The sequence below is a fragment of the Manacus candei genome, unplaced genomic scaffold (assembly GCF_025592945.1).
Source record: "Manacus candei isolate 608988 ecotype Guabito, Panama unplaced genomic scaffold, ASM2559294v1 h1tg000036l, whole genome shotgun sequence".
NCBI lineage: Eukaryota > Metazoa > Chordata > Aves > Passeriformes > Pipridae > Manacus > Manacus candei.
The window spans coordinates 788,334-807,644 of record NW_026138084.1 but is presented as its reverse complement, the minus strand read 5'-3'; the positions used below and the strand labels follow the sequence as shown (position 1 = coordinate 807,644).

The 19,311-nt window shown below is 44.3% G+C and overlaps 2 protein-coding genes across 7 annotated transcripts in view; one reads left to right on the top strand and one right to left on the bottom strand.

Moving 5' to 3' along the window:
* The window catches only part of CENPP (centromere protein P), a 125,374-nt gene extending 117,026 nt beyond the window's left edge, over nucleotides 1-8,348 (top strand). The window contains exons 6-8 of the mRNA XM_051793200.1: nucleotides 5,877-5,956; nucleotides 7,608-7,699; nucleotides 7,965-8,348. Coding sequence (XP_051649160.1) covers nucleotides 5,877-5,956; nucleotides 7,608-7,699; nucleotides 7,965-8,077 — 285 coding nt within the window. The 3' untranslated portion in view covers nucleotides 8,078-8,348. The remainder of the gene's footprint in view (nucleotides 1-5,876; nucleotides 5,957-7,607; nucleotides 7,700-7,964) is intronic.
* Nucleotides 8,349-9,136: 788 nt separating this feature from the next.
* The window catches only part of IPPK (inositol-pentakisphosphate 2-kinase), a 28,830-nt gene continuing 18,655 nt past the window's right edge, over nucleotides 9,137-19,311 (bottom strand). For all 6 annotated transcript variants that reach the window (XM_051793181.1, XM_051793186.1, XM_051793182.1 and 3 more), the window contains exons 5-13: nucleotides 18,766-18,887; nucleotides 18,288-18,377; nucleotides 17,637-17,695; nucleotides 17,214-17,286; nucleotides 15,763-16,042; nucleotides 14,419-14,569; nucleotides 12,945-13,047; nucleotides 12,355-12,434; nucleotides 9,137-11,348 (exon numbers count right to left, since the gene is read on the bottom strand). In XM_051793181.1, the coding sequence (XP_051649141.1) occupies nucleotides 11,123-11,348; nucleotides 12,355-12,434; nucleotides 12,945-13,047; nucleotides 14,419-14,569; nucleotides 15,763-16,042; nucleotides 17,214-17,286; nucleotides 17,637-17,695; nucleotides 18,288-18,377; nucleotides 18,766-18,887 (1,184 nt within the window). In that variant the 3' untranslated portion in view covers nucleotides 9,137-11,122. The remainder of the gene's footprint in view (nucleotides 11,349-12,354; nucleotides 12,435-12,944; nucleotides 13,048-14,418; nucleotides 14,570-15,762; nucleotides 16,043-17,213; nucleotides 17,287-17,636; nucleotides 17,696-18,287; nucleotides 18,378-18,765; nucleotides 18,888-19,311) is intronic.

Here is a 19,311-nt window from a genome sequence, read left to right as displayed (position 1 = left end):
GGGCTGCTGATAAACTTCCTTAGGTATAGAAACTAAAATAATAAAACAAATATTGACTTTGAGTGAGATCCCAGCTCTGCACTGCTCTGAGTTGGGGAATAGTCACAACAAATATAGTAGACAATAATGGTGTAACTCTGGATAAACCACTTTCTAAATGTTCCTCTATTGCTGTAGTGAAATTCATTAAAAAAAAAAAAGGCAAAAAAAAAAATTACAAAAAGAGCTTAAAACTGTGGATCAAACATGTACACACAGGAAAAGGCTGTGCCAGGGAAAAACAGCAGGTTGAGGAGTCCCTGCATCTTCTAATTCTTGTCCCACTCGTTGCATACCTCTAAAGCAAAAATCCCTGTGCAGAAGTTGCAAGGTTAATATATCAATATTCTGTGTACCAAATACGTATTTTAGATAATACAGGATTTCCTTCCTCAGAAAGATTCCAGGAAGAATATGAAATGCCATATAAATACTGTATTTTTCAACCCAAAAATATGTGGGGTGGGATAAAGTGTTTTCTCCTTTATAACATAAATGTTTAAGCCTTACAAATAACCCAGTAGCTCCAAAAGACCTTTGTTTCCAGTATTAATCTGCTAAAGAAACAAAGATTTAAACATGTTGGCCTGTAAGGTAAACAGCATCAGTGCATCCCATGGAAGCAAATTCTAAGCAGTTCTCTCAAAGTTATTTTGCTTTCTGTGTTCATTGGGTTTTTTGATATTTTATGGGTCTGCATTTTACCTTTGTGACTGAAACTTCTAAAAATAGGAGGAAATCAATTCATTTTACATTTGCATCAGTTTACACATCCAGGAACAAATCCTGGGAGCCAAAGCTGGTCGGTTGAACAGTCAATTTATGTCAGCATTGGGTAGTTGTTTAATGGACTGGGGTGTGTTTATTTGGCCAGATTTAAAGCAGTGGAGGGAGCTTGGTTTGCCCATAATTAACATTATGTTGATAACAGTGGGATCAGCTGAGTACACTGAACATCTGGGTCCCTCCTGTTTGGTGTTCTCTGCTGGGTGGGTGCTGAACAAATCCCTGAGGAGGCAGAGTATGGGTTTACTGACTGGGCTGATCATTTCAACTGTAATTACTGTGTTTCTTTCTTTAGATACTTCCTAAAATCTCCTTTAAATGAAACTCAAAGTGAGGTCTAATCAATCATAAGGCACATTAATTTTTCCCTTTGTTGACTTTTTGCCTTTCTGACTCAGTAATTCCAGTCCATCAGACTGGAAGTCTTTTTCAGACTGTTGTGATGTGGTGCTTTCTGTGGGCAAAGTTCAGACCCTTCAGGCCTTGAGGATGATATTTAATGGCACTGGTAATGTTTGCAGTTTTCTATGAAAAGTATGCAAACACTACCATTGTACAGGAAAATCTCCTACACAAAGAACAGCAGCTTCAGCAGGTGACAAACTCACAGCAGCTGTGGGCAACAGGATCCTCCTCTCCTCGTGTATTCTAACAATTCCAGACTTTTCCTGTTGATTTTCACTTCAGAACAAGTCTCAAGAAATGCAGCTTTGAGACAAAACCCTTGCCAAAACCACGACTGTCTTCTACATCTTCCTCTGCCTGCACTGTGGGTTTTTCTGTCATCCTTGTTTCCAGATCCTGACCGTTCCTCAATGTCTGCAGTGCTGCTCCTGCCCAGTCAGGGAGTGGGGAGGAAGGAAAACAAAATCCAGGATGCTTTTGTGTTCAGACACAGCATTGCTCATTTGTGGGTTGCACTGGTTTCTCCTCTGTCGAAGTCTGAGGTGCTTGTTGGTACCAAAAAAAGTTAAATTTCTCAGAGAAATTATCCACTGGCTTAGGGCTTGCCACTGTGCTTTAAAAATACAGGAAAGTGTAAATCCTGGCTGGATTTTCACGTTGGTGGCAGCTGCCTCAGAGAATAAAACATTGAAGTTAACTGAAATGCATTAACAAATGTCCAGTCTTAAGCTAAAACTCATTAAAGGCACTGAAATGACACTTGTAGGAAGATAATTGTACGTGTGAGGTTCAGTTAATTACAAATTAACATAGTTTGTGACTTGAGGATGAGAGTTGTTGGTAAAGTTTGCACCAAAGATTTTAGCAATGTGCATCAAGGACAGATAAATTGTAAGATCAGGTCTCCCAAAGGGACCTGTAGTTATCTGGGCTCACACAAGGCTTAGTAAAAGAAGAAATACAAATTAATTTCCAAAAATGTAATTGCTGCACTTACTTTCATTTGGCAGCTTGGTGGTTGCTGCTTTTAAGTGTCTGTAGGACTTGATCATGGTGAGAGTAAAATTGTTCCTTTTGTTGTTATCTGAGTTAGGTAAGTTAAAATCAGCCTGTTGCTAAATCCAGGGAATGAGCTTGTTGGAGAACAGGCTCTGAACTCAGGCCAGGAGCCCCTGGGGATGGTGTCCCATGGGATGGTGTCCCAAGGGATGGTGTCCCATGGGATGGTGTCCAAAGGGGTGGTGTCCCAAGGGATGGTGTCCCAAGGGATGGTACTGCAGGGATTGACCTGCTCATTTGCAGTGGGAGCAGCACAGTGGCACTGATTTTTGATGCTTCTGGAATTAATCAGGTCATTATTGGTATTCTATATCTAGAATTTTCATGATATTCACAAATAATCTGTATTTGAATTACCAGGTTATGTCAGTGTTGGTATTAAGGCCTTCAGTGACTTAACTGTGACTTCAGTGGGCGATAACGTGGCCTTAGCTGAGCAAACCCTAGACACAAACCATCAAAATCAGAGCCCACAGGGAGCCTCCTTGGTAAATTGAGAAGGAGCTTGTACCTATGGAGGGGCTCATGGTGGCACAACTCTTCATATACATCCTTCTTACAGAACACCAAGCTCAGGATCAGCAGTAGCAGTGAGCTCTTGTTCCAGCTGGGAGCAGGGTTGTGTGTTTTCTTGCAAAGTGGGTCAGAAGCAAATTCATCTGCTTTTATTGCAGCCTCTGCCTTGCCAGTTTTGCTTTGCATTCCCAGCCATGGCTCTTAACCTGAGGAACTCAGAACGTTTTCCTTAGCAGAGATTTAGTGTGCAGAAAACTGCAACACAGCTCTAAACAGCTGGAGGATAATATGTTTTGGTTCAAAATAGCCCCTGCAAGAGTATCCCTGGGATGGCTCTGTGTGTGTGTGAAATCTGTCCTGGGAGCACGGGAGGGCTGAGTGTTCCATCCCCATGGTCCCCCTGTGATTTGAGACTGTTCCTGTTTGAGACAAAAGTTCCCATCAGATTCCCTGCTTGGGCTCCTGAAGGAGCTGGAAAAACCATTTCCGTCTAGAAGCAATAATAGCTTGGGCTGTTGGTTTTGATCATAAACTGACATTTAAAAGTCATCTGAGGAAAGATGTTTCTTGATTAAAGGCAGGTTTTGCTTAATGCAGTCGTAGCTGATCTCTCCCATCTGGTATCATGTACTTGATGGGATCTCTTTCCCTTGCCTGAGGTCCAGTTCACAAGATCCCTCAGGAGTTCCTGACTTTCCCAAGAGACCTTCCAGTGGATCAGCTCATTCTGTTACCCTGGTCATTGCTCCACTTTTCTTTTCCCTGGGGAAAACTTGGGGAAGTTGTTCAGCAGAGAAGATGAGGTGGTAATGTGGTATCCAGAAGTGTTTGGAGTCGCAGTTCTGCCTTTGCTCACCGTGGGCCTGGTGTTTGTTACATCCCAGATCCCCCCATTTTGCCTGTGGGATTCAGACATTACGTTCTACGTGTGGAATATAAAAGGCAGATCCTGTGGCTGCGTTTCCCGGGGTTTATTCCCTGAATTGCCAGTGTTTAAGGTCACTGCTTAATCCTGGGTGCTTTGCTTCCTGCTCCCATGGGGTGGTTGCTGTAGGGAGCTGTCCTGAGGTGGGAACAGAGCCGAGATCCTCACACGGATCCGGGCCTGGAGCAGCTGTCAGGGCTCAGGTTTTAGTGAGGAGAGATGGAGGTATTTGTGGTTTGGCTTTTTGTGTGGTTTGTGGATTGCTAAAATATGACCTTTCCCACTAAAAGGCTGGATTTTATCCCAAATCCTGTGGATTTCACACAGGATCGGATTCTCCCGACGTTGATGGTGTTTACAGAAGGCAGAGAGTACCCACCCTCTGTGTGCAGAGCTCACCTCTCCCAGGTACAGGGGAGCTTTGCCACAGAAAATCACACACCGGGATTTCCTGGAGTTGCCTCTGTTTTCCATATGACATAAATACCACCCACCTGGTCATGGCAGCTACACAGGAACTCCCAAAAAAGCCCTGGGAGTGTTTCACAGTGCTTGGGTTTGTAACTCTTATCTCGTTCCTCTGATCTGTTTTCTCTGGTGATTCCCAAAGGTCTCGGGATGGGCGGATGAAGGTGAAACATGACTCAGTTCTTAGCTATGGATACTGGGGATCTCCTGTAAATGAGGAACACAAGAGCTGAGTTCCAGAGAGGAGCTAATCCTGCATTTCTAGTATTGGCAGCCTGGAGCTACAGAGATCAGTGGATCCTCCCAGGCAAATGAGGGCTTGTAATGGATATGAGACATGGGTTATGGAGAAGGAAAGCCTGGAAAACTTGATTTATACTGTTATCAGAGGGGCATAATTCCCCAGGGAGTAAAACTGGAAGAGGATCCCTGCTCTGCTGGGCAAGTGACCCTTGATCAGCCACTTTCACAGTGTCACTGCCCTGCTCTGCATCGTCCCTTCCGTGTCCTTGTTCCCAGGATAGATCCTGGTTGTTATCCCCACAGTAAATATAGGACCGGCTGCTGGGTAGAAATTAAAACTGGCAAATTCCATGTGTTTTATGTCATTTGGCACATTGTGCACAGCCCCCCTTCAGCTTGTCATAAATTCCTAACCCAGAGCAAGGTCACATCTGGGAGCGATTTCCCTCTGCCAGATGAGGCGCAATCCCATCAAACCGGACTCATTCCCTCCAGCGCCGCTCCACGACCGGCCCTCCTGCTCCTTTCCCTACAGACCTGCCCCGGGAGCCCTGTGGGATGATTCAGGCTGAGAGACTTTTCACACTTTATAAACTGCAAGTTTTGGAGCACAGCTCTGTGTCCAGTGCGCGAGGCAGGACGAGCAGGGCACAGCTCTGGAGTCTGCACGACAGGCTCTGGCTCCGTCCTCTTTCCTTTTCCAGCAGCACATTCCCTGCAGGATGTTGTGTTGTTCCTCACTGTTTGGTGCCTGGGCATCCCCCCATACTCTGAGTAACTTGTCACCTACAGAATCCATATGGAGCTACAAGTCTGCTCTTCTTTTATGTGCTTTTAAACCAGTTCTAGCGAAAGTTCTGAGTCTTGAGTAATTCGAGATACACATTCTGAACACTGTCAAATATCAGAGGGACTGACAAAAGAATGGAGCAACAATCAACCTTTGCACGTTGTAGTAACTGGAAATAATTCCCAATAACACAGAAGTTCAATAGGAGTCAGTGGTTTTATGTTTGATCACGTTTCCATTATCCCACATTTTGGTAGCTGTAGTTATTTTGGTGTCTCACTGCCTTTATTACTTTGTGCTTCCAAAGCTGTCTGTGGAGCTTGGTGATCTCCAGCCAGTGTTCCAGTCGGGTTCCTTCCCTCACAGAGGGGAGGAGGTGAAATGGGGATGTGTTATAATGTCTTATTAAATGCAATTAGCAGAACTTAGTTTAAAAAAAAAGTTCAGGGTTTCCTGGGTCTCGCACAAGGAGCTCTAAAGAAAAAAAACAGGTCAGAATTTTAAACAGTCAGTATTGTTACTCTTAACTATTGCTGTTAATCATCACACAAGCTCATGAAACCCACTGGGACTGGGGAGCACTGGCTGGAAACCACCTCATCTGCTGTGATTTTTGTGACCCAGTTTGAGCCTTTTTATTCACAGACCAAGTATCCTGAGGTCGTGACCCTTCCAGAAGGACTGCAGGGAGATCATATCATTCTGAGGAACCCCAAAGTTTCTGGGTAAGCCAATAAATGCATCTCTCGATTGATACAGCCCAGGGATTGCACAGGCAGGGCAGGAGGTGCAGGGATCCCAGTTCCTTGGTGTCTTGCCATTAAAGAATAGAAAGAAAATGGCAATTACCATGTAACTGGAAGCAACTGTGGCTATACTTTTCCATTGTTTTAGAAGGAAATCTGTTAGATGATGGAATTACTACTCTACCAGGCTTGTGGGATTTGGGCTCCCTGTGGGATGTGTTCCAGCAGGTTTGGGGTTTCCAATACAGAAAAAAATCCTTGAAGTTACATGTAAAACAATATAATTATCATTGTCGGGAATTCTGTCAGGGCCAAGAAAAATAACTATTTTGTGAAGGGATCAGACCATTCCCTTCTCCTCTTACATCCTGCTACAACATGCTTTAATTTATATGGAAACAACTGGAATTTGAGCACAGCTCCCTCTGTGACATTTCCGTGTGGAACTAGCAAATAAACCCTAAGAGATGGTGCTGTCTTGGTTCAGCCAAACCTGCCATTTAAAACTAAATGCTTTAACTGTGGGTTGTTGGAATGAATTGTTCTTAGACCATCAGGGTTAGGGAATAACCTGCTTTGTTTAACAGTTTCCATGTCACCAGGTGGCAGTTCCATTACACACACTCCCTCTGACCCACAGTCATGAAACACAAGAACTTCCAAGTCATTTCAGGGGGTTGGTAGAAACCAGACTGGCATAAGAATTTGTTTGCAAAATTCCAGGACAAGCTGTGCACAAATTCCCAAAGGATTTGTAACAATCAAGGGGCAAAAGGCTAACAAATCACATTTGAGAAAGAGGAGCTTCCTCCCCACAGTGACTTGTGCAGATCAGCTTTGGATCAGGAAAGCCTTACCTTCCATAAGGAATTCTAGGCTTGGAGGGGAATAAAGATGAGGTAAAGAAGAAGGGCTGTTATAAAGCAGGAGATCTGCTCTGGATGTTGTTCCAGACCAACCTCCTGCCTCACTATTGCCTTGGGATGGTGCAGTGATCTTGTCCCTTGCAATAGGGACCAACCCAAACCCATTCTGGCAGGAGTGGTGATGGTTGAGATTATTTATTTTTTTAAAGATAAAAGCACAAAATGCAGGAATGCAGGCTTTGGGCAGATGTTTGCCTGTGCATTATTCACCATGAACAATGTCAGGGTGACCCTTATTCCAAACCCAGCACATCACCATTTATCAAACACTTCTGGAACAACATTCCTGTGCTTATCCTGTGTCTGAGCTCAGCACCTGACCCTGGGTGAAGATGTTACAGGAGGGGCTGGGCCAGGGGACACTCAGTGCTCTGCTTTGCCTTCCTCTCTTACTCTGCCCCACTGTCCTGTGCAAACAAACCATTCATAAGAGACAAAGACAAGAACCAGGATTAAAAATCCTTGAGGCTGAAAGCTTGGAGGTACCCAGAAGCTTTCCTTGTCAGCAGATTACTGGTTTCCCTCAGTTAATTAAATGCTCCTCGTTCCCAAACCCAGAGATGGGTGAGTTGGATTACATGAGGTGAGTTTTGATGGAGAGCAGGAGCAGGAGCCTCTCAAATGCTGCAGCTTCTGCTTTGCAGGAACCCCAAAAACAGTGCCCTGGTTAACCCTGGACTGACCTTCCTGTGCTCCTGGTACAGGTTTGAATTGATGATTGTTTGGAAGATCCATCTGGATGAAGAAGGGACAACTACACCTGTCCTGGACCTGCTGACCAAAGTCCCAGAGCAAGGTAACATCAGTCACTTCAGGGGCTGTTCTGAGCCACCAGGCAGAACAGCAGGCCCTGTTTTGGGCCAACATCCCTTTAGAGAACACGGAAATCCCCCTCCCAGAGCCCAGCCAGGCAAACAAACCCCCACTGAGCAGCAGCTGCTCTTCACCCCCTGTGTGATTTCCAAGGTTGCACCCCGTGTCTGTGTGCAGGTGCTTCACCCCCTGCCAGCACTTGGGTCAGCTCTGGGAAAATAACCTTCCCTGCTGTGTGTTTCCTGCAGTCCTGGAGCAGAAGATGACAAGAGTTGAGAGTGTCCCTGCCCGCTTCCGGAGCATGGTGCTGCTCCTGGGGGTCGAGGCAGCCTTGGAGAACCTGATCAAGGTGCTTGAATGAAGGACAGCATTACTTACAGCAGGTAGCAATTTCAAAAGTAGTTTTAATTAAGATATTGTGTTACACAGTCTATAATTTTATTGAATATAAACATTAAGTTATTTTCCATTTAGAAACCATACTCATAAAACATGCTATCTGTACAATTATGGCACGTTATATATAAATCGTCATGACATGAAAATAAATACAGCCATTTAAATACAAAAATGCCAAATAAAATAGTTACATGTACAGAGTGATTTCATTATAAATTTATCTTTCTGAATCATTAATGTACCAGAGTGGTTTATCTTCTTAACATTTTCTAGATACCTGGAAATTGTTAAAAGATCATGCACTGTCAAAATCAAGTCCATAAAAATCCATTTCATTTCACAGCTCTGTAAAAGTACAGTGATTTTAAAATGACAAGAGAACAGTAAGAGACTCCTAGAACAAAGAGTTAAACAGCTTTCTCCTTAAATTAGGGTGGAAGAAGAGAATGTGAAGATTTCAAAGACATACAATGGTAAAAAACCCCAAGTGTAACTGTCTGAAGTAACTTTGTTCCACAGTGGAAGTGTTGAGACAGCTTAAACTACCCCAGAGAGGCCCCATTATCCTCCTGGGAAGAGGTGGGTGAGTTACCTCCTGCCCCCTGCAGCAGTTCCTGCTTCCAGGGGGAAGTTCTGGGAGGTAATGTTACCAGAGCATCATATGTCATACATTCATCCCTGAAGAAACAAAATGGATCAGACAGATGTCTTGCCTCTCCCTTCACTTCCATCAGATGTGCCATCAGCCCATGTGGGAACTCTGTGTTTTCCAAGAGTTCCTGCTCTCTCCATCCCAACCAAACGACCCCAAACTGATACAACCGAAGTCAGGTCCTTCTTGGGGAGGGAGTAACAGTTCCAGGAACCAAGGGCCCAAACCCACAAACTCTGGGCTCTCCAGTGACAGTAAGAGACTCCTTTCCAAGGCCAGAGCTGCTGGAGCCACCCCAGCACAAGGGATGGCAAAACACTGTACAGCAGTGGGGAAACTGGAGAAATCAAGAACTGAAGCAACAGTATCTTTATAATGCCATAAATGTAACAATCCACTGTTTGATCACTTAAACAGTCTCCCACTGTTCTAGTGGGTCAGGAAAAACTGCCAAACTCTACAGCTGAGCCACACCAGAGATTGGGTTCTGACAAACAGCAACTCTCTAAGGAAATCTCGTGTTAGATAAGGCCAGGCTAATTTCAAGTCTAGAGTCCAGCAGACAGGCAAAACTCATTGCAACTTATCCACTGCCATGGAACTGGCTTAGCTGGTTTTGTGTAACCTTTAGTTCAGTTCATCTTTAGCTCCTTCTTGCCTGAAAACAAAACTGTTTGCTCAGCACAGAGGCTTCTGTTTGTGTATGAAATGTGCTTAGAGTTACAGCATAAAAACCTGGGAACTTCCCAGCTGTGGATGGTCCTTCCTTCCTCCTCTTTCTAACAGCTGGAGGGTTTCTGGGTTTAGAAGTGGCTCTCTCTCCCCCCAGGTTTTGTTTGGAAAGAAAGGATTATTCCCCCTGTGAGCTACCAGGTTATTGCACTGTTGCAGTATCACATCTCACCTCCAGGAGAGCGGCTCCGGGCCCTGTCCCACCTGGCAGTGGATCCAAGCTGGCAGTGCCAGCCCAGGTCTCTGTCACTGTGGGAGTGGTGTCACTCTGTGTTTCACATTTCCTCCTTGAGTTGTGCCAATGTACAGGGAGTCCTGAGTTGGCCTTCTGAATTTCAGGTGAAGTGGAACAATTCAAACATTACACCGAGACCCCAATATAAATGTGATTTTAGCAGGGAACCCACACAGCTCTGGACAACATTACTGCTGAGCACAGGCTGGATCCAGGTAACAGTCTGTGGCCTGAGGAGCATCTCTGCACCCTTCAGGGTGTGCAATCCCTGAGGGGAAAGGGGCTGTGGATTTTATCATAGTACCCTCAGTTTTGGATATATCCCCAGTCTCCAACTGGGGATCTTCCCCAAGGATGGCTTTACTGCAGCCACTCACCAGACTTCAGCTGCACATATCACTGCTTACAAAGTAAAGCCATCACAACAATCCCTGCAGCAGTGATACAAGCCCACCTTGTCACAAGACTGACCCACTGCAGCTTCAGGGCAGAAAATGAGATGCTGTCACCCTTTCTCTGCATCACTTAAAATGAAGGAGCCTGAAAGCAGCTGCTCCTGCACAGCTGTGGGGCATCAGTGTAATAATGCCAATGTCTGACACCACCTGAAAGACCTGAAATGATCTGTAAAACTCAGAACAAATTCTTCTTGTAGCTCAGTTTAAATTAGGTGAGAGCGAGCTGTGGTTTCACCTCCAATAGCAGCATATCATGTAGGGACAATAAAAACCAGTAGGGCAGGAGAATTAAGCCCAGCTGTGACATAAAACTCAGAGGTGTTTACCTTAACCCTTTGCACTTAATTTCAGAAGCTTTAGGTAGATACAAGATGATCACAAAACTTCTGGAGGCAGCCTGGTGTTCCTAATCCATGCATTTAGTACTTAAGTGTTCTGCAGTGACAGGGCAGTTTCACAGATCAGCCACTGCACAGTTGTATTTTCAGTGGATTAATGCTAAAATGTTATATCACGATTTGCCAGAGCATTCCCTCCTCTAGGAAGGATGAGTGAGACTCAAAGCACAGGCTCCAAGGCAATTCTCTTGTTAGTAATTAGGCTTTCTATGTTAGTGCAATACTTCAGGAAACCTTTCATTCTGTGCTCTTTCAATTCTAAGTAGACTTTTTGTATTAATTTGCTCTGTCCTCTAGTTCCAAGGTATGGCACATTACCTGTTCTGTCACATTAAATACATTCATTAAGCAAATGCTATCTCAGGGCTCTGAGAAGGCATCACCCATTAGAAATCATTTCATAAAGCAAAAACATTCACAGCTGAAAAATGCACTGAACACAATAGAAAAGAAAAAAAAAATCACCATAACTGTATTCCATTACTCTTTCACTTTCTAATGTGTTTGAATAAAAATAACCTCAAGGAAATGGTTACACTTTATGGAGAACTAATGTGCAGTCTTCATTCTCCTTGAAGAGGTTGGACATAACAGGGTCATCTTTGGCCTGTACATTCTTCAGGTAATAGTTGACTATCTCCCCATCCAGTTTGTACTGGTGGGGAATGCTCTCATAGGGCTTCAGGTCCAGGTCCAGCACAGAGACAGAAAAGGTGAATCTGGATTTGGATGCCAGTACCACAGATCTTTGCTCAGAGCTGGAAAACAAATCCACATTGCACATCTGAGTCACTGAAACCAGGATTTTTAATTTATGTGTCTCAAGTCCCCTTGCAAAAGTGACTCTAATGTTTATCTTAGAACTTTCATGGGAGCCCAAGAAAATAAACTGCAGCTAATGCAGCACTTAGGAAACTACAGCTCCAGCTTTAGCAGTCCTAATGGGAACTTGGTGGGATCTCTTCCAGTCCTTTTCCTTTCAGCTTCCACACAGCTGAAGTCAAACATTACTCTCAACTACTGTGCCTCTGTATTTAGTAAATCTAAGCTGTTTCTAGGTGGTGCATACAAAGCAACAGCCTTATTAACTGGCAAAAGCAGAAAGAGCCACTGCAACACCTACTTAGGTTCAAGGTAATAAAACAGTGTGGGAACTGCTGTCCAAGCATGCTGAGGGATGGAGGATTTCTGACCTCAGCCATTGCACAACTCATGTCCATCACCAACACTTCACTCAAGAACTGCAGGGCACATGCAGAAAACAATATTCTCCAAAAATACAAGGGTCTAGTAAACCAACTCCCCCCTGCAGACTAGGACTGCTGACACAAGCCAAAATGGATGACACTGCAGCAAAGCCTCCTGCCTGACAGCCACAGATGTCACCTCTCGATTATTGCCTTGGTTTTACTCTAATTAGGCCATTAAAGGCAACTCAGCTTGAAAGATCTTTCATATGAGGACACCGAGGCAGAAAAACTGCACCTGTTTAAAGCCACATAGAGCTACTATAAACAGTCAATTCAAAGTTCAAGAGGAGCATGAATATAAAACCTTAACCCTTTTGATCAACTTAAACAGACATGGGTTCTAAATGCCTCAAATCAGAACTCTATTAATATGTTCACAGCCAAATATTTGGACACATCCCCCCCCCCAGCCCCCACACTTTTTTTAATTACTGAGTTGACTGAACTGTGCAAACAACATCTCCAATTTCTAAACAACTGGAGCCATTCCAAAGCAGGTACAGGCAGCTCTTACCATTCATCTTGCAGACAGGGGGAAAGGGCAATCATGATGGAGCAGTCTTTAGCAGTCATGGCTATTCTGTACTGCTGCACCTGTGCAACAGAGAAATAATGCACATTTTCTCTTATGCTTCTGTTTGCCTGCAGTAAAGCATCCTGTTCCTTACAGAAGGCACCAGTGTGCTCCCTGTACTGGGATGTTGGCACTGTAAGAGCTGGAAATCATCTCTGTAACAGACAGTTGGCAGGAGCAGGGGGGTTTGCAGCATCCTGTATAAGAACCATGTTTATTTCCTACAGATGATTTTCTGCTGGCCAAACCAGCACCAGTTCATGAAAATGCTTCCTCAGTCTAGAGAGCAAATAAACAGCTTTATTTTTTTCTTAAGAACTGGTGCTACACATCTGTTTTTAAACTGCTTCTGCTGTAGAGATGCACCCTGGCACAAGGGCGAACTTTAACTGTCCAGATCCTGATGAGCCAGTGGTGCTGCCTCCATCCATTATCCACCCCTTTCAGGGAGACAAGTGTTAATTAACGCTGCCAGAGTGAGCCAGGTGTTAATTAACACTGACAGAGCAAACAACCCTCCCCAGAAGTACCTTTGTTAAGGCGAAGGCCACTGTCCCATCATCCTCCGTGGAGAGATCCAGCAGCTTCTCATAGAACGCCTCATTGTAAGGTCCATCTATCTGTAATGTACTTCTAAATAAATGTTAAAAGAAGATTTATAGACAGCCAAGATGATTTACTGGGTTTCAGAGTGATCTTTCTTCAGCAGCCCAGACACTCAGATCAGAACAACCCAACCATAACTCCGATAAATACGTCCAAAGATTGACCCACTGCCAACCAACATCCCAACCAGTCCCTGTCACTCTCATTTCACTCAAGATTTGCTGCTGTTTAGGGGTTGTGTGGGGGTTTTCTTAAAGATGAATCATTCTTAATCCACTGCCACCTGTGTATCACTGCAAGGACAGTATTTTTTTGCAAAAAATGGGTACATTTCAAAATCTATAGCAGTTTGCAGGAGCTCCCAGAAGTCTTGCTGAAATATATATATATAAGGAATGTATAATAATATATTAGTTTATATATATATATATAAAAAGATCAACTGGGAGTATAGGTATGTCTGACAGGGCCCTGCTCTGCCCCAGCTTTGTACCATGTGCTCATGGGGGTGGCTTGGCCTCCTTCCTTCCCCTGTTAAACCCCCAAACCCCCGCTGAGGAGCTGAGCCCCTCACAGTGGGGTTTGCAGCACACAGACCCCCTGCAGCCCAAAGAACACACTCCCAAATCCTTTGTTTCCCGTGTAACTGCACCGGCAGCGGTGACTCCACAGTGAAGCCAGAGTGCCCTCGTGTGAGCAGCAGCAGAGGCACAGCCGAGGCACAGCAGCCCAGGGAAAGCTTTTTGTAGCAATTATTGTTACACCAACAAGCCTTGTTTGAGGAAAAAGTGGAGCAGCTTTCAATGCCCAGGCAAGAAATACCATAAGATAAAGCTTCTTGTGCCTCAAGTATGATTTGAGCACTTGTGGTGTGGGTCACAAGCTGGCATTTGGAGCTGTTCTCACAGGAGGGCAGGATGGACAACAGCAGATCCACACCTTCTGCAGGACCCTCAGGCACAGGCTGGATTGCTGCCAAATATTGGATTTTAAGGGCAGGTTGTAGGTAAGCCAATAGAGACCTGAGAATGACTGTGAAAACATCATTATCCATGCAGACATTCCGAGCTCTGCAGGGACTGGGGACAGGAGAAAGCAAGCACCCATTTCACTGCACCTTTCTGCAAATACACAACCTGCACTGCTCAGGAAAAGGGAATTTTTCTCTCCTACCTGTTGTGAACTTCCCGTAATCATTACTTAAAAATTCAGCCCAAAGTGACTGACACCAAAACTTGCAACAATAAAACTGATCTTTTATGTTATCTGGCAGTTCAAGTTAGAAATTCAGAATGTGCAATGCCATGAAGGAAGGTTGTACAACATAACAAGACAGAGCCAGTCTTGCCTGCACACCTGGTTACTCAGAACTGAAAAGGAAAAGCCATCAAGTCTTACCTCTCTTCAGGAAATTCCTCCAAGTACTGTTCAACTCTACTGTACAAAGGATAGAGTCCTTCAATATCCAGCATGTCAAGCATCTGAGCCTGAAGGGTTTTATAAAGGAGACAACCCCTCGGTAAGCCAGAGCTTTCCAATTTGTGTTTACCTAGAAGAAAATGGATTTTAAAATAAGGCAGACACGAGTGTGTTCTTTGCTTCAGTTTGCCAGAACATGTGCTTGTCCACAACACAAGGCCAAATACTTTTAGTCCAGTCACACCCAGGGAGGGGGAAACGTTGAAACATTTCAGTTTCCAAACACTGAAGTGCCAGGTACACATTTAAACTGCAGAATAAAATGCCTGGTGTACAGCTCTGCAAATTACCCCAAAAAATAAACACCAAAACACACCCAACCTGCAATCTACTTGTTTGAGTTCACAAGAGAAATTTCTCATCTGAGTCTGAAGCCACTACAAATTCACTTTGAACAGTATCAACTGCTGGCAGAAAGTAATTCAGCATTTCAGCTGTCCTGTCTTTTTGTTAAATAATATAAAGAGATTTGCACTTGCTGTAAGTTCTGTGAGACAGCTCTTTCTCCAACACTACAACAAACCACCAGTAGTGAAAAAGGTCTTCCTCAAAAGCAGAGTGAGAAACATGTTTTTTGTATAATTAGAGTAACTGGCAGCATCTTGAATAGTTAGAGCTTCACAGAACTTATGCACTGAGGAATTATCATTGTTCACAGTTTCCCAACTCTCACTTCCCATTCCTTTCCCCTCTGGTATTCAGACCTCTCTTTTTACCAGAAGAGCAGTAGAAGAACATGAGCTGTGCCCTTGCTGGTGAGGACTGGCAGGAGGAGAGGGAAAGGCAAGAACAGGTGTCATGTAACACAGCAACCAAAGCAGCCCAGCTTCATCACATACAGCATAAGAATTCCCCATCTGTTTGGAATCCCTACAATTGTTACCAGCTCACACTGGTATTTTCTTCCATTTTTCCTCTACCACCTCCTGCATTTATTTTTTACCTGTCATTAGGCACAGTGCTGAAAGTGCTCACTCCAACGTCACATTAAGGGCAATTATCTACCAGCCACACAGCTCAGAACTCGTTTTTTAAATGTCACTACAACTCCACTGTTTGCATTCCCACATCAGCATCCATAAGCAAACAAAGATCTGCATCGTTACATCAGACAAGGCCCTGAGCAACCTGTGGAAGCAGAAGGTGTCCCTGCCCTTGGCAGGGGGGTGGAGTAGGTGGCCTGTAAAGGTCCCTTCAACCCAAAGCACTCAGTGATTCCATGGGCAGTCCATGGCTGCCAGTGCTTGAGAAGTTCTTCCTTACCATTCCTAACCAGCTCCTTGTTGAAAGCACTTGCTTCACAGTAGCTTCGTCCTTGTGAAAGGGGCACTGTCTTCATGTCCCCTGCCCTGCAGGTGTCGGTGCTACTCAGCAGCGTCATGGTTATCACCTGGATCAGTTCTTTAACAATTGTCCTTGTGCAGTGGGGGCCACTCACCAGCCCGTTGGAGGGGAAAAAGAAAGGTTTTAAGTGACGAGCGAGTTCGTTCCAGTCAGAGACACAGTCCTGGTCATCCTTACAGCCATAAATTAGTTCACCATTCTGAAAGGGGGGGGGGAAATGAAGAGTCTTTAGGCACTTCATGAAATCAAGTATTTCATACTGAGCTACTCAAAGCATTGGATTTAATATTTTAAGCACAAAAAAGTGTTCTTAGCTTAACAGTCTCCATACAAATACACACGACATGCCCAGTCTTACAAATTGCCCTCTTAAGTTTAATCAGATTCCACATGTAACAACCTCTGAATGAGAAGCAAAAACCCCATTTAAACCAAGTGCTACTTTCCCAACTTAATTAACTGTAAGGAATCAGAAAAATACAAGTGATCTGATACTTGACACATTTTCCTATCACTTCTTTCTGAATAATGTCAGGAGTGAAAAGGCACCGTGTGAAACAACCTTCTTTTACCATTCAGACTGGCAAAGGGAAGGCTGTGAAAGGGGACAGAAAAGGTGTGATAGTTACCTGTGCTAATAGAAAAAATAGGACAGTTCACAGAAGTTTAAGTAATTCAAATAGTTGATTTAATACTGGAAATAAATTGCAGAGTCTTCTTTCCTAGAATTAATCTGAAAATCTCCATAAGCCATAAGTTACTGCTTTATATTTTTTCTACATAAATGCCATGGAAAAGGGAACTTTTTCCTTCCCCAGTGAGACCTGCTCTGCATTTGGCCTGCATCAGAGTTCCAACAGGAATTTAAAACCAAAATATTTGCAGCAACATGCAAAGTTCTCCATCTTCTTCCTCCTGAATTTTTAAAACTTTGGTCAGACTTAAAAGTCCTTTTCTCTTAGTTGTTCCTCAGCAATTCTTTTAGACTAATTTAATTCCTCAGGGCAGTGGTCACAACCCCAAGGCTGCCAGAGCTCAAGGAACATTTAGACAAGGCTCTCAGGCACACGCTGGGATTGTTGGGGTGTGTCCTGTGCAGGGCCAGGAGTGGGACTTTGATGCTCCTTGTGGGTCCCTCCAGCTCAGGACATTCCATGAGTCTATGAATTCTGGGAAATTATTACTTATCTGTCCTAACCTGAAATCTAATTCAGAATTTTCCTGTTTCCTTCTTTTGGTGGGGTCCAAAAATGGAACTGATGGGTAGGTGCTGATTGGGTAGGTTTGAAGATCTTGACTGTTTACATGCTGAAGGCAAATTGTTTTAAAAGCCAAGGCAAAAAAAAGCAAGTAGAGATTTAACTGTTTACCTTAAATATTTTCAAGTTGTTCTGTGCCTCCTGTAATAAGCTCTTCAAAGCAAAGTGCATTCTCTGTTTGTTTCTAGGGAAAACAAAAAATAAAACCAAGAATGTTTTATCCCAGCCTTTGGATGTTCACACCTGGTGTGAGCTGAGGTCAGTGCAAAGGCAAAGTGAGCTTCAAATCTGAGTAAAGCAAACAGTTCTTGGCTGTAATGTTATGCAGCAAAAGGCACTGGCACATTAATAAGCAGCTCTGATTCCTGAGATAGGTGTAAATAGACAGCACTACAAATATTCACTGTAAAGGTCACACAAGCAGGCATGGATTATCCTTAATACCTCAGCAAAAGGCAAAGGAATCTGAGAAAAATCTGCCAAAAATCCCCCCTGTGTTACAGATTCCTTTTGGCAAAAAACCAGAATCCTTACCCTGAGAAGAGATCCAACGGGCAATATTTACTGGGTCGCTTCCATTTTCCGTTTGCTACCTGGGGAAAACCAGAGCACTGCTGTTACCCACTGTCCCTGGAATAACTGCTCTCTTACTGTAACAGTCAGGTGTGTGCACTGACATCCTCCCTTCAGAGGTCCCACGACACTTAAACCTCTTTGAACACAAAATTCATGACCACTGTGGGCCTTCCTGGTCGTTTTCCCAGTCACTCCAAGTGCATTCACAGAGGGGGGAAGATCACATTAATCAGGGAGGCCCAGTCACCCCATTTCACACTCACAAAGGACACAAGTCCAGTGAACTCTGTGCCTGTTACAGGCTGTTTATTGTAAGTCACAGAATGCACTGGGTGAGCTGATCCTGAAAGGAAGTTCCACAACAGATTTTACCCAACCACAGCGTTCACAGGCCCCAAAGACTGATATTGTGTTTGTTTGCTTCCAGCTTCCCACAGAACTTGTTCCATCTCTCACTAAACAAATTCACACCCAGCAACTCAAGCTGTGTATCCACCTACCAGCTTTAGTCATATCAGGGATTTGAGCAAGTTTTAACAGGAACCCAAGCCTGGAACAGCAAATAAAGCCCAGTCCAGCCAAGGGGAAGCAGGATGACTCAATAATTACCTTTAGATGCTGATGCATACAGTAACGACACACCTTGTGCTTTATCTCCTGTGAAACATGGCTGGAGAAAGGAATGAAGCCACACTTTGGCTAAAACAAACAAACAAACAAAAGACTGTAAATATAAATGTATCTCTCCACAGAAACAGAAGCACACACAAGATGCAAATCTTTCCGGTTAAAGGAAAATTTAAAAAAATAATTAAAAAAAAATCCAGCACTTAAAAGCTGAATATTACTCCCAGTTATTTCAGAGAAATAAATTATTTTAATAAATAAGGACACAAAACTGCTGTGGCCTACAGAAAAGCCTAGTAACACCTGGGAATTTCCCAAGTTTTGAAAGATTGGGACTTAAAAGAGGGGTCACAGTGTAAACCGAGCTCTGCCTTATCCCACTGCTGCACTCCTTGAACTGCTCTGGCCAGTAAGTACTAAAAAAGGCAAAGGAGCCCCCCGGGGAGCCTCTCCCCCCCACCTTGATCTCGATGCAGAGCAGGGGCCGGTGCTCGGCCAGGCGGTAGCTCTGCGGCCGCGTCAGGTTGGGAAGGCACATCGCGAACCCGCTGCGCGTGTCCATGTCCTTGTCACAGCGACACTCTGGGGAGGCAAAGGGAAGCCAACACAAACGTCAGAGTCAGCTGTGGGCAGGTTTGTTTGCTCTGCAGCCATCCTGTCTGCCGGCTGGGGTGTGGGGACAGACCTGGAAGCACAGGACTCACAGTCTGGGAGGCTTTAGCCAATGAGGCACTTGCACAGATTTGCCCTCCCCGTTACCAACGCCCAGGTCCAGTTTCCTCAAAACTGTCCTGGCCATATGGAGTGCCACAAGGGCTGCTGTTAATGGCCAGCTCCCAGCTCCTCCCAAGAGAGGTGACGCCTGAAACAGCAAGGAAATGCATTGGCCAACAACAGGTAAAGTGACTAATTAGTGTATTTATTCAAAGATGTGATCTCCTGTTTGCTTACTAAAGCTGCACGACCTACCATTCCTCAGCTGGGTCAAAAGGAATCTGTGAAAACT